Source organism: Miniopterus natalensis, chromosome 2, assembly GCF_054644295.1.
Source record: "Miniopterus natalensis isolate mMinNat1 chromosome 2, mMinNat1.hap1, whole genome shotgun sequence".
NCBI classification, from domain to species: domain Eukaryota; kingdom Metazoa; phylum Chordata; class Mammalia; order Chiroptera; family Miniopteridae; genus Miniopterus; species Miniopterus natalensis.
Window position 1 is genome coordinate 96,901,325 of NC_142082.1, and position 23,561 is coordinate 96,924,885.

Genomic DNA, 23,561 nt, shown 5'->3' on the forward strand with positions numbered 1-23,561 from the left:
TCAAGTATGTTTCTGATTAAAATGTAAAGGTATAAATTCCAGTTAGTATTTGTGAAACAAGATCCATTTCAGTTACTGTCCTTACTGATAATTTCTATTAATCCACAATTCCAACTAAATAATATTTTCTTCCCTAATATTACTGATATTGTATATAGAGTTAAAAATTTAATCTCTTCCACTGAATGCTCAGCACTGACTTAAATAGAAAAATCCAAAAGCTCAAAGAAAAACAACCAATAAGCTTTATGAAATTCAAGTGAACATATATAGTTCTTCAAATAAAAACTGGATATCTCATGAAAATCAATGTATTTATTTTCAAAATAAACAAAAACAGGAAAATTCTGACTGCTGAAATAAAATAATTAGAAAAAGGGATGTTCCTTTATTTTATGCATATTAATTACACATTAATAGCATATGAAACCTAAATCCTGCAGACTTTAAACTCAGTGTTTCAAATCATGGCACATAAACATAATATTGTGATATTATGCTCAAACTGTTTCATATTACCATTTTATCAAATTATGGTAGCATATATGAACAAACTTACACTTCTTTAGAAAAGCTAAATTCTTTATTTTTATATCTTACCACTTTTAAGCAAATGACATTCAAATATATGCCTTAGAATACTAATTCACAAGAAAAAATATTGACTGAACCAGCCACAGAGGTGTTTAACTCTACACGAACACTAAAAATTGAATAGCTAGGAGTTCACAGGTGCTCCACTTGACTGTCTCCCAGAAGCTGACTGTTCCCAGGGTAAACTTGGTAAGTACTGGAACAAGGATTTTCTTGATGCAGGGGAAAAGCTGCGTAGAACTCTTTTCCTGGAGCCAGAGCTGAGCCAGACACTACAATGTGCAGCAGAGCAGCACATCTTTGTGCACTGGCTTTCAAATGTTCTTGAATGAATCTTACAGAATTCCATAGCCTTGGCCAAATATAGCTTGGTATTAACATCAAAGAATAAAGTTCCTCTCAATCTCAATTCAGCTTTGAAGCAAAATACAAAGCTAAAGATTACTTAAGAATTGTATGAATAAAAATGTAGATGATGGGAAAGGTATATTAAGGCACAATAGACATTACTTAAAAATTATAATGTTAAAACTCCTCACACTGCAATTAATATCCAAATTAAAACAAATCCCACTCCCTGCCAAACCATACTCTTGGAAAACGCAATCCATATAGTCTTATTTTTTTCCATTCCAGTCTCCATGACTGCCAAAAACAAAAGCCTGTGAATGATGCAAATTTTAGAAAATAATTCCACCCACACTATCTAAAAAAAAAAAAAAAAGATGATGAGATAGAACATAAGAAAAATTTAATTGGTACAATGTTTGTGCAAGATTTTAAATTAACCAAATTTCTTTCTTTCCAAAGTATGCTTTCCAGCAAAAACAGAAACCATGCAAAAATAAGAGATAATATTTACATGCTGTTCATTTTATAATAGCGCATTATTCTTCAAAAAAAAAAAAAAAAAAAGAGCTAAAGCATGATATAGTGACAGTGAAGCATTATGTGAGAAATATACTGTGATCAATGGCTGATGTGTTAGAGTTGCAGTTTAATTTAAAGATATGTTGCTTAAATGTAATTTTAAATTAAACATGGCTATAAAACAAAATTTTAAATATAGCAAAGACTTTGTTTTGGAATAAAAATTATAATGTCATAAAATTGGTTTCACTCTAGTATTAAAAATTGAACTTCAAAATACATATTCAATAGTAGAGACAGGTAATATGATTCCAATGATCCTGTCTTCCACTTAAATCACCTATTGAACTGTTTTTAAAAATCAGTTAAAAATCACCTATTGAACTTGTATTTAAAAATCACCTGTTTTTACAAATCACCTATTGAACTTGTATAACTTGGAGACAAACACACCTAGCCTGTCAGACAAGTTTTACTGGAGACTTACCAACTACAGGAAAATATTATGACACTGCAGAGTCAAGCCATCTTCAATACTTTTTAGAAATCAACCTTCTCAAGAAATGTCTTATTTCTTCTAAATCACACAGCAAATCCTCACTTAACATACAAATTAACAGTACTGTTTGATTTTAAAGAAAACTTAAAAGGGTAAGATCTCAGTATTGACACCAAATAAATGCAAGTAAAATTAAAAAAAAAAATAAACATATCATAAGCAAAAGATTTGCCTTCAAACAGTTTTTTTTCCAAGACTGAAAAGGTTTATTTGAAAAAAATCAGCACAGGACAAAGATATCCTTAATATTCCTCTTGGAATATCTGAATATGCAGAATCTATATGAAATCTGACAGCAGTTCTCCGGTTTCACAGAACATGAACCCTTTATACAGATGTAAACTCCCTGGCCAGACCTCTTATTGACAATAGCTTTCATTAAGCTGCTATCTTCAGTGCTATTTGCACAAACTAAAAAGCAGAAAATCCATTCTCATTTTTAGATGGCTGGGATTAAAGCAACCAAACTATTACTGTTACAGCAAAGTTTAGCAAAACTATAAGAGAATACCACTAATAACATTAGTAAATTATCCAAAATGATTTCTTTATTGAAGTAACTACATAGATTTCACAGTACTATGGCATATTTATATTAAGCTAAGGTCACAAACACATTTTAACATTCACAATGATGAGCATCAGCATTACCATTCTAATCTACAAAGCTCATGAATAAAGAAAAATACAAAAACCTCTAGTTTTACAAAAGAAATACTTTAAAGTCTACATACATTAACAATAAAACCATTTCTTCCAAGGTAACAGGTTAAAGTGTAAAGTCATACCACTGAATTTTTTTTCTCTAAATAGGAATGAAAGAATGTTTAATATCTACGACGCTTATTAGGGCCTTCAAAGTTGCCTGCTTGGCTTCCTCTACCAAAACCACCAGGACCACCAGTAACAGGACCTACACCACTCATGGGTGCTTGAGGGGTTTCAGAACCTGTTCTACTACCCATAGGTGATCCCATCTGAGATGGTGGTCCTTGCGGAAATCTATCATTGTGCTAGAATACAACACAATAAATATAAAGTCCATTTGGAACACGTCAAATATAAGTGACAAGAAAAATTGGCAAAATCCCAAGTAGTGGTGTCATGAAGTTCAGCAGAAAGTCCAGCAGAATCAGGATCACACATAGAAGGAAGAAAGGAGCAATTTAATTAGTTACTATGTTAAAAAAATTTTTTTTTAAAGCATCTGAAGAGTTACATACTGCTACAATGCCCCAATTTCATGAAGAATGAATTGATTTTATGAAGTAAATGCCACCTTAAAAACCTAATCAATATTACAGTACTATTCTGGTATCTTTTTTTAAAAGCTTATATTGCATGTAACTGTGGTGCATAAAAACAATTTTTTTTAAAGAAGATAAAAACTGAGGAGCAGCATCACGTTCAGAAAATAAACAATTATTATGAAATCGTTTGAGATGTTTTTTGGAAAGATCATTATTGGGGAAATAGATATAGTTTTTTCAGAATCGACAATTTATTAAGCATCTGAATCATATACTTGAAAAATTTCACAGTAATAGCCACATATATTAATCTCAAAAGTTGAATAGACTCCCTTTGGGCGGTAGTAAAACACCAGTGTGAAAAAGACTGAAGACAGTATTTAAATAGTTTACAATTTCAGAGGGAGGGTGGAAAAAATGGCCACCTAACAGAGCTTCGAAATTACTACTAATGATTATATTGCTACACAAAAATTTAACCAAGGAGGTACAAGTTTTTACTAGCTTTCAGACATTTTACTTTAAAGTAAAGCCTCCACTGAAGTTAACAAGAACACTAATTATACTATGCGCCATCTGATCACAGTAGATATTACAGCACTGCCTCTTTATCTCCCTTTACGAACACATTAAAAAAAACACTATTAGCATGTCTAATTTTTCCATATTCATAAAAGATAGCATTTAAAGTAAATAAATTTTTAAATGGTAAAATACTGCATCCATCAATTCTAAGACACACATTCACTTTTAACATCTTTGAGACCAGGAAGGAGTTACAACTGATTAGCATGTCTGAGTTTAATTTGCAGTGCTTTTTCTTTCTTGACAGCAATGGCGCCTTAAGATTTTTGTAGTAGTTTCAAAGCTAAACCGCCTTTTCAAAATATACAACCAACCAACTTTCCTTTTCTAAATGGTATTTAGAACCATTAATAAAAACCAAATGAGAAAATGTTTTACTAATATAAAGCCTCATTTAAACAGTGATAGACTTTGAGAAAAATGAAACAAGTACTAGGTCTTGCTACTGATATTTAAATATATGAATTACTAAGAAATGGTTTTATAATATTTAATGCACACAAAGATAACTTCACACTCTCAAACCAAGGCATAAAATTGTCTACTTTTAACCTAGCAACAAATGTAATTAGTAATTCTACAATGTAAATTCAAAATTTAATGTAAATTATTTTACAGTTAAATTCTCTAAAATTAATAAGGGATCTTTTTCGTAGAAATGTTTACTAAAAACTGTTTTTTACACATAGTGGAGTATTGTCCCACACCAAAGATAAGGAGTCCACAGAGGAAAAGAACACAAACATAAAATACTTAAATGCTGGTAAGAGGTGGATACAAATTAAAAGCACTGTAAAAATAACTGTAACGTGTTACAAAGTATGACATGGTTGGTAATCATAACTCAGGATACTTAAAAGCTGCCTCATAATCAAAATATAACTTCATAAGATTACTTTTTCTTCATTGCATATTGATCTTTACTGCCAAAACAAATGATGCCAAATTATCTTAAGTGTGAAGTTACCTTTGAGGCAGAAGTATATATTATTGAATATAATCAAAATAATGTTTATGATACATTACCACTGCTCCATTATCTGGCATCATTGGAGTTCCCATATTTGCAGCTCCTTCTGGTCCCATGGCAGGACCAGGACCCATTGGTGGGCCAGGTATAGTTCCTCTGTTGTTCATATTCATACCCATCATTGGAGGAGGACCTTGGTTACCAGCAGGTGCTGGGCTAAACGCATCTATGCAAAACAATCTATACTTAGAGCTGTCCTATCTTAGTTTAGTAAACATTAAAAATGTAACAACAATTAGGCAATGTATACAGACGACATCATCAAAATCATTTTCCTTCTTTGAAAATGGGACACTTAGTTAATCTACTCTATAACAGAGCATTACCTATGCTAATAGAATTTTCATCCCCAAAACAAAAGTATATAAAACAAATGAGACAACTATCAATTATTTAAGGACACTTGAGACTGTAAAAGCCTGAGAATTTTTTTAAAAGTCAGTATGATTTGCTAGTCTGCTTTTTAACCAAATATTCCCTTTACATAGTAACTAAACTCTAACAGCAAAAGATTAGCACTTAGAAAACCACTTAATTTTTTTAAAAGTCATAACTTAAAAATGTTAGCATGTAAATTGCATTAAGCTGTGAGAATCCATTCCCTTCGATATATAAAGTTCACTGTAACTAACCTCTTGACTTTTATATAGTCACTGAACATCTCCCAAAATTATAGAAGGTACTATTTTTTAACTTTATGGAGAAAAATGTAATCTAAACAAAAAAAAAGGGAAATGACTCTCAACATGACAAAGCTTATTTTTAAAAGCAACTGCAACCAAAAGAGATATATTAACACATTTGATTTTTTAATTTTTCAACATGCTGAAATTCTGGAAATGGGAATAAGCAGGTATACTTCAAAATTTTTCATCAGAAAGATGAAAATTGCAAGTGTTTGAGCTATAACACCATATTTATAATGGCCTCAAACACAGCATTTTTTGCTAACTTCCTCAAATTTTTTTATTTCTAAAGTATTCATATAGTTGTTTATCATAAAAAATTCATAACAAAGACTGACTTAAACTTGTTTCCTTCTAGTACTTCATTATGTAGGTCAATTACAATACTCTGAACTCAATTTCTCAAAAACACATTATAAAAAGAGCTGAAGTTTTCATTCAAACCCACAACTCTTCACAGTATCTAATACAGCTGAACTCTATAAATGGCTGAGTCCAAGGAGCAGCTGAGAGAAAGAAGTCTTACTCCCTTGTCAGTCCCTGGCAACACACTATTGCTCTTTCTGAACTGAATCCCCAGGAACCTACCAACTTCATAGGGAAGGAATTATTTCCTTAATCGGTAAATGTTCTTCCTGATAAATCTATACTCTAACTATCCAAGAATATTTCTATTCCCTTAGCACAGTTATAAACAAAAAAATTTTACTAGACTTTGAGAACATCTCTCACAATGGAAATGAGAAAGAGTGAAGACACTAATCTAGGAGGACTCCATCTTACCTCAACTTTCCCCAGAACAAGTCATGTTAGGGTATGCTTTTTTAATAGAATATAACTATTACATCTAAACTGTGAGATTCAAATATAACTATGCTACAAGTATAGTAAAATAACTAAAAAATACTCTTTCCAGCTATCAATAGTTGAAGTACAGTCTTATTTTTAGGAATTACATCTTCTACCACACAGCTATAATTAAACTGAATTTAAAAAAATCTAAGCCTTTGGTACGACCTGTTGATAAAACCATTTGGGCCCGGAATTTTCTTCACAGGAAGATTTTTTACTAATAATTAATTTTTTTTAGTGTTCATAGAATATTCGGATTTTCTATTCTTGAGTCAGTTTTGGCATGTAACATTTTCCTAGAAGTTTTTACATTTAAGTTTTAAAATTTATTGACATGAAATTGTTTACAGTATCCTCTTATTACCTTTATAACATCTCCCAGATCTAGCACTTTATCTTCTTTTCCATTGTTTTAAAATTTTTTGTTTTGGCTTGGTGTCATCAGATCTATCATTAATCAGCTTTGACTTTCTTGTATTATTGTGAAATTATACTTAATTTAATAACTTTTTGTTCTTTCCTATCTAAGAATTCAGATCATGTGATTTCTTTAATCTTTTATATCCATTTAAAACTCCTGTATCTCTTTACATAAATTTTTAGTTAAATCAACAAGATTTGTTAAGTGTTCTCACCAAAGAAAAGAGATAATTATGGGACGTAATAGAGGTGGTGTTAGCTAAAGCTACAATGGTAATCATACTGCAATATATAAATATGTCAACTTAACACACTGTACGTTTTAAACTTATACAATGTTTATACGTCAATTATATTTCAATTAAAAAATCCGCAAGAAAAAAAACACCTAAGCCCTGGCCAATGTAGCTCCGTTGGCTGGAGCATGATCCTGTGCACCTAACGCTCTTGGGTCCAATTCCTGGTCAGGGTACACATCCAGGTTGCAGGTTTGATCCACGGTCTGGGCAAATGCGGGAGGCAACTGATTGATGTTTCTCTCTCTCCCACTTCCTCTCTAAAATCAATTTAAAAAACAAAAACCACATAACGTATTTAAAAATTAAAAATGAAAATCTAAGGCCCTGGCCAGTTAGCTCAGTTGGTTAGAGCATCATCCCAATACGCCAAAGTTGTGGGTTCAATCCCCAGTCAGGGCACATACAAGAAATCAATCAATGCCCCAGCCAATGTGGCTCAGTGGTTGAGCGTTGAGCCACAAACCTAGAGATCGTAGTTTGCTTACTGGTCAGGGCATATGCCTGGGTTTCGGGCTCAATACCCAGTAGGAGGAATGCAGGAGGCAGCTAATCAGTGTTTTTCCTTGATGTTTCTATTTCTCTATCCATCTCCCTTCCTCTCTCTGAAATCAATAAAAACATATTTTTTTTAAAAAAGAATCAATCGATGAATGCATAATGAATCCATAACTAAGTAAAACAACAAATTGATGTTTTCTCTCTCTCTCAAAAAAATTAAAGATCTAAGACATGTTAAAATTATCTGGCCCCCTGAAAAAGTTTGATAAGCTATTTCACTTGCTATGTACACTGGTAAATACACCAGAAAATGTAATGACACATTCCATCAATGTAACTTGACAGGATGTGACAATTTACTGACACCAGCAACACTCAACTATATAACGATACATAACTCCAGTACACCATTAGAATACAGTCTCTTATTAGATAAAATGTAAAGAGGAGAAAATTACATGGATTAAACTTTAGGGAGTTAAGTAAATGCTCAAATGTAAATATGGTTCTCTGGTAAACAAAATGCCATAACAATTTTAATTCTCTTAAATTCCTAACTAAATAAGGAATCTAAAGGCATAGTCTCATATTTCTTCTGATAAAGCTGCTAACCAACCAGTCAGTCAGAATGCTTTGGTGTCCCTTCCAACATCAGAAATGTTTCAAGTTTGGTTCTGACGTTAATGACAATCTAGTAATTATAATGGCATTTCAAACCGCCTATAATCCGTAACCTCACACTTACATCCTTAAAACCACCTGGACCAGCCCACAATTTACTCTGATAAAGACAGAAATACTGAACCACTTGTACTTATTATATATACAACTGTGTTTCACAATTTACAATTTTTATTATTTATTTTTGGCTAATTATTTCGTGTATCCATTGTATTAACTCACAACGAAGTTCTTTATGGGTAAGGGAGATGTTACATGCTTACTTTGTATACCAGAGATTCTCAGTTACTACTTTGGTAGAAAAGAAAAGTAACAAAGTGAACAGCAATAAATGATTTTAGATGATCTAATTGTCAGTGGCAAAGAAACTGCCATGAGAGGAGGAAGGAAGATGATCATGGAAAATACTCATTCCACACATTTGATGCTTTATGATTTTTTTATTCCATGCACTACATAATCTAAGTACAATTTAGATTTTCTCAGTGGGTGTGCATGTTATGCATACTGAAATGTTAAGGTAATGTAATCTTTACAACAGTATGTACATTTGAGTTATGTAAAGATTTTAAGCTCATGACAGCTTCAGCAGGACAATGTAAAAGGAATATATAAAATTTAGTTACTTGTCTAACTTTTAAAATGTATGACATTTCAATAATAACTTCCACACTTATTTTTCCCTAGCTTACTCAGTGTTGTTTCCCCTGACAACCTGGTTGTAAGTCAATCAATATTAAAGATGCTAATAATATAAGCATTTTCTTAAAAACTTATCAACTCTTGCCCTGGTCAGTGTGGCCCAGTTGGTTGAGTGTCGACCCATGCACCAAAAGGCTGCCAATTTGATACCTGGTCAGGTCACATGCCTGGGTTTTGGGCTTGATCCCCAGTAGGGGGCATGCAAGAGGCAGCCAATAGATGTTTCTCTCTCTCCCTTCCTCTCTCTAAAATCAATAAAAACATATTAAAAAAAAACTTTATCAACTCTAAAGCTATGCATTAACCTAAATGTGCAACATGTTTCTGTGCACAATACTGTAGGTTAGGGCAAAATGTTTGACACTTAGTAAAATGAATAAAAATAGCCACACAACACAAAGTTACAAAAAAGGGTACCTTAAAATACAAATTTATAAAATACTCCTCAAAAGTTTAGAAACACTACAACTCAAAAACTACCAAAATTCTAAGGTAAAAAAACCAATGTGAAGGCATGAAATTTGATTTTTAAAATATTATACCATGAAATTACTGAACAAGTTTCATATTGTATCAAAACATGGTTAGTTTTCTGTCATTAAATCTATTAAAAGATAATACAGCCCAGTTGGTGTGGCTCAGTGGGTAAGCACTGACCCATAAACCAACAGGTCACTGATTTGATTTCTGGTCAGGGCACATGCCCGAGTTGCAGGCTTGATCTCTAGTAGGAGGTGTGCAGCAGGCAGCCAATTGATGATGTTGCTCTCATTGGTATTTCTATCTCTCTATACCCCTCCCTTCCTGCCTCTCTAAAGAAAATAAAAACATTTTTAAAAATTGATGAATGAATGAATGAATGAATGAATGAATAAAAGACAGCACATCTTTTAGCTTTCAAATAAACAAAATGAAAAAGTTCTTCCTAGGCATATATTTTAAAATATACTTGTATTTTTTAAAATTTAATAAACATAAAGAGATTTCACCATTAAAATGTTGATTCCAAATTTTAGTTTGTTACTGACATGTAGATACCACAAACAGCATGTACAGTTCCCCAAAGAATTACAAGTAAGTTATAGAAGCCTTTTGCTTCCAGTCCCTACCTCCCATGTTTATTGCTCCACGGGGACCCATATCACCCATTCTCATTTCCTGTTCTCTCTGTAAGTAAGCATAGTTGTCACAGTCAACCTATCGATCTTATCACATTTCCCATCTAAAATCAAAAAGAAAAGAATAAATTGGGACATCACTTTCCATTAAAAATTTTTTTAAGTTCTCAACATCTTTTACTTAATAAAGTGCACTGAAAAGGAACTTCAGTCTCCCAGGCTTAATATACTACAATGTTTAAAGCACCCAGTTTATAATGCTAGATTATAAATAAGTCAGATTACATAAAATTTACCACAGAATATTTTTAATGTTTTTATTCCAATAGATGAAAGATACATGCCTAAATTCCAAAATAAAAGAAAAATCTCGTAATAATAACTACCAGGGCCAATTTTTTTTCCTCCCAGGTCACTAAAGTCTTTAAACAGAAATGATCGTTATCACTTTTATATTCAAACATACAATACAAACAGCTGTGGGGCACTAAGCTAAAAACAGTTATAGATTATTTTGACTTCTGAAGTATTGTAATTCATCCTTGCCTTTTTATTCAAGTATTCAAGCATTATTTTACCCAGGACCTATATAGGACTACCATAAAAGTCTCCAAGACACACAAGCAATCATTAAACACTCAATATAACATTTCTTCCTTCATTAGAACAGTTTTTACTTGGAAATCTAAAATAAAAGTGTTATTACAAACTGCCAAGTTCTGAAACAAAATGCTCTTGAGGTTAACTGTGACACAAAAGGTCATATAAATGTACAAATATGTTAAATTTCAATACAGAAACTGCTTCCTTAAAAAATTTTCATTTCACTTGGTGAAACGACTCAAGATATTATAGTTGCAATTTGCACTATTACTGGATCATCTTTCCCAATATCATACAAATGTGTTAAATGCAGCAATACTAAAGAACATTCTCAGGCAAAAGCAGCAATGTCTGAATCTAAAGAAGGTATAATTTTCCTACTTTCAAAAGCAACTTTATTAAACTGTTTAAATTCCACTTAATTCAAAATACTGGTGAAAAGGAACAATAAAGCAAGAAATGAAAGCCTATGATGGATAAATGAAATAAGCAACAAATCGATTACCTATCAAACCTAATAGCAATGCCTCAAAAGGTAACCTATAATTAAGTTAGAGTATAAGAAAAAACACCAACTTATATAGTATCATGAAGAAACATTGTCCTGTTATTTAGAAAATTTAAATGCCAAACCTTTATCAGAGCTGTTTAACTTTCCTAAAAATAAGTCTCCTAAAACTTGATTAACACATATTATTGACCAGCAAAAAAACTAGACTATTTTATAAAACTATTGATGAATCCATATAATTTTCCAATTACATGAAAAATACTATTTTATAATCACACTTATTATCAATAAATAAGTGCTATTATCAATAAATCAAATAAGCCATGATGTCCAAACCTACTGATAAAGTGTGGACAGCTTCAGCGTACCCAAAATCTTCCAGGTATTATTTATAACAGATATTTAATACATGGACTTTATGATCATGACATTCTGGGGGGAGGATAAGGGTTCAATTTATATTTTTACTTTTGTATTTGCCGTAACTATGAAAGATTAGAAATAGTTAACAGAATGTAATTATTATAGTCCCACTGTTTGAAACTTCAATTTTCAAATCCCCCTTATATACCCTAACATCCTAACTAGATGCTTATCTTATGATTCACTGGGTGGAGGCAAGGGAGAGAGACTGCCATTTCTATTGTCTTTTTATAACTTCAGCTTTACCTATCACTTTCTAAAATAACATGTTTAGTCTTATTATTCACAAAGTTAAGTACTTTTTAAAAAACTATTCTTAAATTGTTCTATTACTCCATTTTCTTTATTAACAAAGTTTTGTGAGAAGCATATTAACATAGCGAAGAAATCTATGGTTTTAAGATAATTATTCAACAGTGGCTGTAACATTCCCTTCCTGATGCTCTATTTTAAACTGGTTCCAGTTCTAAAATATATTTTTGTAAATGAAATAATCAGAAGCTTACAATAATCCATGTTAATGTAGATATCGCTATGTTAAAATACCAATTTATATTGTATACTATATTACGTTTCACTAAATATACATACATTCAATTTATTCATGTTGACATTTCCTTAAAGAATATCATCTAGCCCGGCGTGGGTTAGCAGTTGAGCATCGACCTAGGATCCAGGAGACCACGGTTTGAATCCCGGTCAATGTACATGCCCGAGTTGCGGGCTTGATCCCCAGTCAGGGGAGTGGAGGAGGCAGCCAATCAATGACTCTCTCATCATTCATGTTTCTACCTCTCTTTCTCCCTCTCCCTTCCTCTTTCTGAAATCAATAAAGATATCACTTAGTGCTATTTTATACAGCTTCACTCATAATTTTTAAAAAGATAGTATAATGAGATGACGGATCATTTTTAAACTATTTTAGAATGAGCAAATGAAGTTTTCAGCTTCCTAGTCGTATCTTAAGATTACTGTTTCTTTCTATAAATCCACTTCTAGTAAAATGAAAGAGGCAGAGATTTTAAGGGTAGTATTATCAAAGGAAATTAAGACAGCAAATCTCATTACAACTTGATATATCAAATATCAATGAGAATGACTTGAAGAAGTTCACTATAACTGTGTACCCACCCAAGAAGAAATACACAAAGGCCTTCACTTCTTCTATGAATTACTTCTAACTTACTTCGAATTAGAACTGGAACACTGAATGTGTGATATTTTTATGATAAAAATTTTAAGGGTGCTTTGTAACTTTAGCATAAATTAAGAGTTGTGGTTTAACCTGTATGCAAACAAAATCTCAAAAGACTGCAGTGCAATAAAGCTATGATAAAGCTATGATAAAAACTTTTTAATTAATTCAATTAAGCCTCATTAATCCTATAAATACATTTATCGTTATCCTATTTTATCGATCATAAAACTGAGGCACATGTCTGTTAAATAACTTACTCAAGGTCATACATATAGTAAGTGGTTAAAGTTCTGCCAAAATAAAGTTCATGAAATTTTCACCTTCATAAGGCACCTTCATTTTTTAAGAATTTCAACAAAAACTAACAAAAAACATGATTTTTAGATTTATTCTTACAATGTTTATAAGAAGGTGTGCCTTTCCATTAAGAGTTATGCATAGGTATTCCTGAAAGCTTGCCACTGAAGAAAGCGTAAATTCACATCTGACCAACAAATTAAGCAAAATATGACTGATTTTCAGAACTATATATCAAAGCAGCATTCCATTCAAATAGCAGTTCTTGGAGTGGTTCGTGGAGTACTCAGTCCCCAACACCATTTTCAGGAAGTGCACAGATTCAGAACTATTTCATGTCTTATTAACACTAGAACATAGTTATAAGATGATGATCTAGTCAGGCTTTTCACTCTATCAATATTTGCGGGTGGTGTAAAAGCAATGGTGGGCAAAAATCCTGGTTTTCTGGCACAAATTACATTGCAGTCAATTTTTACTAGAAATCACTGTATTCTTCACATGCATATAACAGTTTAAAATGTTCAATTATGAATACCTAGATGAAGCAGTAAAAATTATTAAGTTTATTAAATCGCTATCCTTGGGTACATGTCTTTTTAATATTCTATGCAACAATACAGTATATATATAAAGCATGTCTGCTGCATTCTGAAGTAGGGTGGTTATTTCAAGAAAAACAATTCCTGCGATTGAGTTGCAAGCTGAAACACTTTTTGCATGGAATAATAAGCATTTTACTTCAGACAGCATCATGCAAATTTTCACAGACATGTTCTGATGAGATCGGTAGTTGGTACTAAGATGTGGTTTTTAATTTTGTGTAATAAAATACATTAAAACCTGAAATACCTGTGTAACTTGATAAACCAGTATTTTTCTAATGCTGGGTATATGATATCATGAAATCATGCCAGAGTCAGAGAGCCATTCAAACTTCAAAGTAGACCAATAGATTGTAATGAAAATTACTGCCTATCAAGTTTTACTACAGTATCAAACAAGAATATCCACAATTACCTGAAAGGTGAAGTGTGAAAGTCAGATTTTTTTCATGTACTTTAACCAAGAGCATTTTGCAATAGATGAAATGCAGAAGCAAATATAGGGAGCCAGCCATTTTCCATAAAGCCAAACATTAAACAAACTTACAAAATGGTAAAATAATACCACTCTTCCTACTACATTACTGTTGAGCATTAAAGAAATTTGCAAAAAAATGTAACACATGACCACTCTTCCCACTAACACCCATTTTCTTTCAAATTTCTTTTAAATTTCTCATATGGCAGATACTGATATAACTGAAACAAAAGCTCTTTAGGGACCTTGGTAATTTTTAATAGTCTATAAAAAGGATTTCGAAACTAAAAAGTTTGCAAACAACAAAACAGCAGAAAATCTGCACTAATGTAAATTAACTAAAGCAGTATACCCTAAAGTGCAGCATGTGATGTTACTTTGTGTAATGTAAGGCTATTTTTTTTCTTTTAATACTAAGGATATTAATCTGTGCTTTTAAACATATTATACTTATTTTTCTAGGTAACGTAATTTAAAGGTTTCACATGGTACAAAAATAAGGCTAAAATAAGTATAATATGAATTTCTAAGGTTTAGGTAACAGTGAACTAAATAAATGCTTAACATATATAGAATGGGCCAACATTTTGAGATCAACAACAAAATATGTTCATCTTACACTGTGATCAATCTACTCAGTTAACGGCACACTCATTACTCTCCTTTTAATTCATAAAGACTTCTCATGCATGTCCTTAAAAGATTCTAAGGACTGTCTAGGGTCAGCATGAGCCATTTAGGTCTTAATAAAGAAAATGCTAAAAATCTGGATTTAAAATATTGATGTAGAACATTTAAATGTATTAAAAGAAATATGATCCCAGAGAAGTGTTTCAGTTCTGGCAGGTAGTAAGGCTCAACTTTTTTATCATCAAGTAGTCCAAAATGTTTTACTAAAAAGAAATTACATTTACCACTTGAAAATATATCTTGTTTCATTAGAAAAATAAAAGAATAATAAGATTATTAGATAGCCAGTCAAACTGTCATGAGAGAAGTTAAATAGATGTTACTATCTGGAAATACTAGGCAAGAAATACAACATATTCTGAAGAATGGAACAAAAATCAAGTATGTGAAATATTAAAATAGGAAAAAAGAAAAAAAAACTGAAAATAAAAGTAGGCCTCTTTGCCAAGAAATTATTCGCTCATTTAAACGTGTTAATATTAAAAGGTATTTATCAACAAAGTTATCTTTTCCTTAAAAAAGTAAATAAATTAATTTTAAACTAAAAAGGAAAAGAAGACATGTTCCCATTGATTCAACTCAAATAATACCATGCAAACTTTCCAACATAACCAAAAAATGTTTGGAAACTTAACATTTTTTCCTCAGGCAATTAAAAACAGCAATTTCTGAAATATTTCATATACATATCCACATGCATGCACACGCGCACACACATACAGCTATACAGGAAAGGAGCAAAATACTTTCAGTAATATAAGAAGATCTTTTAATATATACACCCTATGGTATTTTTCCGCCCTCAATTTGAATACATGCACACCAAAATATCTGCACTCTTTAATATTGGGGAAATGTTGCTCACTTCTGTCAGTTAAAATAAAACTTTACATCATATATCAAGAATTGCGAATTTAAGCGAGATAACAAAATAAACCTATTAGAATGGCCAAAATCTTAAACACTGGCAACACGAAATGCTGGCAATGATATGGAGCAACACTATCTCTCATTTATTGCTGGTAGGAATTCAAAATGGTATATCCACTTTGGAAGACAGGTTTTTTTTTAAATATATCTTTATTGATTTCAGAGAGAGGAAAGGAGAGAGAAAGAGAGATAGCAACATCAATGATGAGAGAGTCATTGATCGAGCCCGCAACCTGGTCATGTGCCCTGACTGGGAATCGAACCCTGATCGCCTGGATCCTAGGTCAACACTCAACCGACGAGCCACGCCCAGCCGGGCGAAGACAGTTTCTTATAAAACTAAACATAATCTTACCACAGGATCCAGCAATCACGCTCTTTGGTATTTATACAAAGGGGTTGAAAATTTATGTCTACGTAAAAAATTGCACATAGATGTTAATAGCAGCCTTATTTATTATGGTCAAAACTTGGAAGCAATTAAAATGTCTTACAGTAGGTGAATGGATAAATGGACTCTGGTGCATGCAGACAATGGAATATTATTCAGCACTAAAAATAAGTGAGTTATCAAGCCATGAAAACACACAGCGGAATCTTCAATGAATATTACTAAGAAGCCAATATCAAAAGGCTACTATGATTCCAACTATATGATATTCTGGAAAAGGCAAAACTATGGAGACAGTGAAAGAAACAGTTGTTGCCAGAGGTTGGGGGTGGGGGGAATGCACAGGCAGAACACAGACAATTTAGGGCAGTGAAACTACTGTGTATGATACTATAATGGTGTATCCATGACATTATACATTTGTCTGAACACCAACCGTGAACCCTAATGTACATGATAAACTTTGGGTGATGAGAATATGTCACTTACAACAAAGTACCACTCTATGGTGTGGGAATTTGATAATGAAGGAGTCTATGTGTATGTGAGGGAAGGAGGCACAAGAAAATGTTCTATACCTTCTGCTTAACTTTGCTGTGAACTTAAAGCTACTTTATAGAAGTCTATCTTACCTTTCTGACTGGTCACAAGTATACACGTGTTTCCATGTCCAAATGTTGCTGAACGGCCACAAGATAACTTGGGTCTGCACTTACATTCATTTAAGTAATTTTCAACACCTTGCTAACCAAAGTAGCCGGCCGCACGGGCAAGTTCTGGCTTGAAATAGCCGGTCAACAAGGTATTAAAAAACCCACAACCTTTAAAATATTTTTACACAATCAGTGATCACAAGTGTTAGTCACAAAATAATATTTACTTGTTAAAAATAATCAGAAATAGAAGGAACAACAAATATAAGTAGGGGGACTTATTCTCAGCTCACTGTATTCATTAATCAAAAGATACATACCCCTTAAACTAGATTCATACACAGTGAATTTTTAGTCTGGTTCAGGTAACTAAGTAAACAGATTATTCTGATGTCACTGTCAAATTCAACTGACTAGCAAAATTAAATGCTGCTTTTTATAATACACAGAGTGGCTTTCTAACTAAACATGAATTAAATGTAATTACATATAATCCAGTACGCACTGAGACAGAAGGGAACAAAGATTTTAAACAAATTAACTTTTAAAACAAATTTATATTCAGCTGGGAATTTTAGTCTATATAACTGAGGGACATTTTCAAGATTATTATTTTCAATTGTCATAGCAAACTATCTCTGAAGAGGTGCTTTTAAAAACTTCCCGGTGTGTCTCAGTGGTTGAGCATTAACCTATGATCCAGGAGATCCCGGCTTGATTCCTGGTCAGGGCCCATGCCTGGGCTGCAGACTCGATCCCCAGCAGCGGCCGTGCAGGAGGCAGCCAATCAATGACTCTTACCATTGATGTTTCTATCTCTCCCCCTCTCCCTTCCTCTCTCTGAAGTCAGTAAAGATATATTTAAATAAAACACACACCAAAAAAACACACCTGAAAATGATTAGGAATTATCTAATTATTCTTCAGATTTAGCTATTTTATCCCAAACTCTTAAAGAAATCAACAATAATATCACAGCTATAATACAAATGCAATACTTTTAACATCAAATCACACTAAAGTTCACATAATACTAGAGACTAGTTTGCATTTTATTATCCACAACCCCTTACCTAGTATACTTCCTTATCAAAGTCAAAATTACTACCACGACTGGCCAGATTAAGGTATGAAAGATGAAGCCAAAGAACAAATATAAACTGCACAAGAAGCTATTCAAACTTGGTCCCACAAACAGAAGAAAGCAGTAGAAGCAAACAAAGCCTTTGTGGTCCAATGTATGAAAAATTAAGCATTTAATAGATACCTTTTTAGGTCTTTTGATACTAGAAATTAAGCAAATTATCTTAGTCTACTGAAGCTTTGAAATTCTGTCAAAGTATCTATTTTTTCTAAGTAGATAACTCCAAGTAATATATTCAACATATGGCAATTTTTAAGTGGTAACTAAATAAAACTAGAAAAATTATTTAAAATTTACAATTGTAAGAGAAAGTACCATAACAAGCACATCAATTGTATAAAAGCGAGGTTTAGAAATAGCAGAAATATGCCAAATGAAGAAGTTATCTTGTGAGAAACATGGTAAATTTACAACCAGAAAGAAAGAATATGAAACATGGTACACAATATAGTGGAGGATATCGTAAGACAAAGAGGCAAACTTACCCATATACTTCTAATTAATTGAAATCTTAAGCAGAAACAAATACATTTCATCAGCACAGCATGCTTACAAAACCCAAGTTCCTACCCCCTACACATCATTAGTTTAGTTAATAACTACACATGGTCACTGACATTCACATCTGTCCTGTTTAATCAGGTATAAAATTCTGCCATTTCAGGTGATACTACCAGAGTTTACTGCCTTCAATATGAAGTACAGAAGATACTAAATATTAATTGGCCAAAAAAAATATTATATCAAGAAGTCACAAAGCAGAAATAACAAGTTAAAATGAATTTTTGCTATTAATTCAAACTATTTAATAATTAAATAAAATTCCTTATTCACATTATATATAGTGGATATTTCAAAAACATGTTTCTGCAGTTGAACACTTCTATTTGACAATCTTGACTCTCTTCATCTCCAACCCTTCACCAAGTAAGATTAGAATTTCCCATTTCAAAACAAAAGACATGGGGTATACCTATAACACAGTGGAATAATAAACCAATCATATTGTTTAAGAAAAATAAACCCTAAGTCATCTTGACAACAGTGCTGAGAATGCTCAACACCACCTGACGTTCCCTAGTAGAGAATCTGTAAATTCTCCAAACTTATTAACTGCATTTCTCTCATACTCTACAGAGGTATCCTGCACCTAAAATACTCTGAAATCCTCAGACAGGACCCTGGGCTTGATTCACCTCTGTATCCTCTACAATACTAAATGGAAACCTCCAAGTCTTCCTGTAAGTCTAATGCTCTGAAGGGATATTCAAGTGGAAACGGCATATTAAAAAATTAAATGTGCTGAAAACGAAGCACAAAAAACTGTGGGTCATTTAACTGTTTAAAATTCATTCTTAATAATGTTATTCCATTATGAATTCTACAAAAATAGTGGTGGCTCAATGCCACCTATGTTTCAAAAAATACTGATGTTAACATCTGAGAAATTAGTGTTCAATAAATAGTGAGGTATGGTGGCCCATAAACAACACTGAAAACCACATGATTGAGCTGCACTGGCATTTGAAAAATCAGACACCAACCCAGCCAGGTGGCGCAGCTGGTTGGAGCATAGTCCCTTACAACAAAAAAGTTACAGATTCAATCTCCAGTTGAGGCACATACAGGAGGCAACTGATTGATGTTTCTTTCTCACACTGATGTTTCTCTTTTACTTTCTTTGCCATCTTCTCTCTCTCTAAAATCGACAAACAAATCCTTCGGTGAGGATTAAGAAGAAAAATCAGACATCAAACAACTATTTAACTCTCCCAGCTCATATCTATGTGACTACAATATGACAAAGATTCCTAACCTAAAAAAATTCAGAGTTCAATTAGTGGACAGCAAAGTCAGAAAATACCTATAAAGCAACGTGATAGGTAATAAAAAGAAATGTATTAAAAATGATACAGGATCACAGCTGGGATGAGGAGTCAGAGGAGGTTATGTATGCACTGAGTATATAAAACAGATTTTCTCCAGGAGGGAAAAAAGAGATATGGAAATTTCTCCTGATTATGAGCCTCTCTGAAACTCTAATGGAAGGTGAAGACAAAAAGAGGTATCAGAATCATCTAATATGACATAGAAATAATTAAGTACAATAAAGTGTCTACTGATAGTGTGTGTGCAGGGTGTAAGGGATTCGGTAATCATTTTCCTTGGACTCATTCAGACCTTTAAACAAAAATTTAAAAAAACAAACAAAAAGCCCACTATAATCATAACAGTACCCATATTCACTTCTCCCAGTTTGAATGAAACTTTGTTTATCTTATATATATGAGAGGATATTAAACTATTAAATAATCCTTTTAAGAAGTGATCAAAGATTTCAACAGCTTGTTTAAATTGACATATATCTTCAACCCAAATACCCCAAATTGTTAAAATCCTAAAGATCACTTCCAAGAGTATATGTAAGCATTATAAACATCTATCTTTCTTTATTTACATGACCATAAAAGTTTAAGTCAAGTTCCAATTATGTAGCATCCTAAATATTCAGGAAAGTTCTCAGCTCATTGTAGGAAATCAATTCAATTACTTTAATGAATAAATTTTTGAAAACTGGTCACAAACAACTAGGCCATTATATTTGAGACCACTGCAATCTGTTATTATCCATTTTGATTTTCACCATCAGAAATGGGCTGTCATTATACCAGAGCAGGTCACATCTCAATCTAACACCAAACCCTACAGCATAGAATTCTTCAGTGATTTCCAAAGCATAATGAAGAGGCTATAAAAATCCTTGTGAAATATTCCATTGTTTGAATCCTTCGTGTATGCAGGTGTCCGAAAACACATTCTTCTATCCCAATACAATCAGATCTCCTGAGGGGCTAAATAATTGATTGAAAAAAGGGTAATGGCCATGTGGAAACCACAAAACGGCAACTTCTCCTCTGAAAGCTTCACAAACCTTTTCTGAAAATGTATTTGCACCTACTCATTAGTAACAATAGAGATCAGCTCTCTCTGCCAACACCTATTAATAAAATTTTATTATTGGCTGGTGTCTACTTTGAGTTTTGTACATGGCACATCAGGTGAAGTTAAGTTATAATTAAATCAAGGGGAAATAAGGAACAGGATACCCACCCAAGAATCAGGAAAAAGAGAGTGACAGCCCTGGCTGGTGTGTCTCAGTGGTTAGAGCATTGTTCTGCACACCCAAGGGTCCCAGTTTCGATTTCCAGTCAAGGGCACGTACCTGGGTTTCCAGTCAAGAGCACATACCTGGGTATCCGGTTTCCCTCCCCGCCCCCCATCAGGGTGCACGAGAGGCGGCCAGTCATTGTGTCTCTCAGACATCAATGTTTCTTTCTCTCTCCCCCTAGCTCCCTCCATTCCATTCTCTCTGAAAAGCAATGGAAAAAATATCCTCAGGGGAGGATTAACAAAAGAATAAAAAATGAAAAAAGAGACTGACATAAAGAAGTGGCTGACTAAACAACAACCTAAATATGGCAATACTGATCAAGAGGAGACAACATCTGATCAAGAACAATGCACCCTTAGCCAGGTTGTTCAGTGGGTTGGAGCAGTGTCCTGTGCACCAAAATGTTGTGGGTTCGATTCCTGGTTGGGGAGCATACATGAGGCAACAATCTATGTTTCTCTTTTCGCATCAATGTTTCCCTCTCTCTCTCTCTCTAAAATCAACAAACACATCCTTGGGTGAGGATTAAAAACACACACAACAACAATGCTTTATGTCTCTACAGACTAAAACAAAGGACAAAAACTCCATCCACTGTGGGAGAGCAACGCTTTATCAGTTTTTCCCATAACTTTGCTCTAACTCATAACCGTAACTATCAATAAACCTTCTGGCACAAATGTGGATTCTTCAGGAACCTTGGGTCTAGGATATGAGGTGCTCTGCTCAATGAGCCTTCTAAATACACTGGAAAAGAACATATAAATTAATAAATTTCCATTTTAATTCACAAACTCTTTATGCATTTGGTTAACATGGGCCAGTTTTTACAGATTCCCCCAAACTCCCAGATTATCCTTAGATAAAGGGTCTGTCTATAACCTTTTCTGGTTAAGAGCCAGATAGTAAATATTTCACGCTTTGTAAGTCACAGAGTCATGATATAGTTTCATACAGTTGTGTCTCAACTAGACAACTCTGTCACACTGAGGCAAAGCAGGCATAAACAAAATATAAACATGACTACGTTCCAATAAAACTCTTCCAAAAACAGACAGTGGTCAGATTTGGCCTGGCCTACCCTAGTCTGTGGACCCCAGACTAGGGTAGATGAAGAATTAAAAAACTAAAAATTAATGAACCATTTGAGACAATACTCCTTCCATACATAGGCTGAAAGCCCAATTAAAAGTTGCCACACCAGCCCTAGCCAATTGGGCTCAGTGGACAGAGAGCATTAGCCTGTAGACTGAAGGGTCCTGGGGGGTTCAATTCCGGCCAAGGGCACGTGCCTCAGTTGCAGACTCGATCCAGTTGGGGCGCATGTAGGAGGCAACCAATCAATGTGTCACATCGATGTGTGTCCCCCCCCCCAATTCTCTCTGAAAAGAGCAATGGAAAAAATATCCTCGGGTGAGGATTAAAAAAAAAAAAAAAAAAAAAAGTCACACCAAACTCCCACAAAGCACTATTCACAAAGAATATGGTGCTATTTACAGTGTTAACTATATGAATCCTGTCCCCCATGTTGAATGACTGATTCCTCCTGTCACTCAAACTCCCAGGTCCCATAAAAATTACAACTACTCCTATTCTCATTTCCACACATGGTCAGTGGTTTTCTACTTTTGCTAATGAGATTAAGTAAGCTGAAGAACTTTTGAAAAACGCAGGTCCCATGGCTCCAACCTAGATCCTCTATCAAATTATTTGCTAGATTTGATCTTGGGTATTTTCCTAAGTTTCATGTGCTGCAAGGGTTGTTAAGTACAGGATCTGGTCAAAAAAACAATAAAACAATGCATCAGAATCTACTGAGACCACAACCTGAGTAAATATGTAGGTTAGAGACCTAAGAACCTATATCTTTAAAAAGCTCCCTATGTATGTATTAGTTGAAAAACACTGCCATGGAAGAGGCAATAGACCCTTGGGTCACATCTTGGTCACATCTCCTTAATGCTTTTGGCCTCACTATTTAATAATCCCTGAAGCTATAATGGAATAGCCACTGACAAAGGAACACAACAGGGTCAAAATACTGCTATGGCATATAATATACATGTTAGATGGCCGACCATTAACCTTTCAATACATTTATTTTCAGGCTTATTATACACATTTGTTCAAATATTCAGGTCAATTCCCACCTATTCAAATAGGAATAAAAACACTTTGATATCAATTCACATATATATTTTGACACAGATACGAAGATCTATTATTTTCTTCAATAAAGACCAAATATTAATATTTATCATACCAGAAAAAGAAATTTTTAACAAATTAGCACCCAATCTAAACACAACCCCAATTTTCCTA

General features: G+C 33.3%; 1 protein-coding gene across 1 annotated transcript in view; it reads right to left on the minus strand.

Moving 5' to 3' along the window:
* Positions 1-561: 561 nt before the first annotated feature.
* The window catches only part of PSPC1 (paraspeckle component 1), a 77,904-nt gene continuing 54,904 nt past the window's right edge, over positions 562-23,561 (minus strand). Inside the window, exons 7-9 of the mRNA XM_087814425.1 lie at positions 10,136-10,193; positions 4,885-5,054; positions 562-3,036 (exon numbers count right to left, since the gene is read on the minus strand). Coding sequence (XP_087670551.1) covers positions 2,851-3,036; positions 4,885-5,054; positions 10,136-10,193 — 414 coding nt within the window. The 3' untranslated portion in view covers positions 562-2,850. The remainder of the gene's footprint in view (positions 3,037-4,884; positions 5,055-10,135; positions 10,194-23,561) is intronic.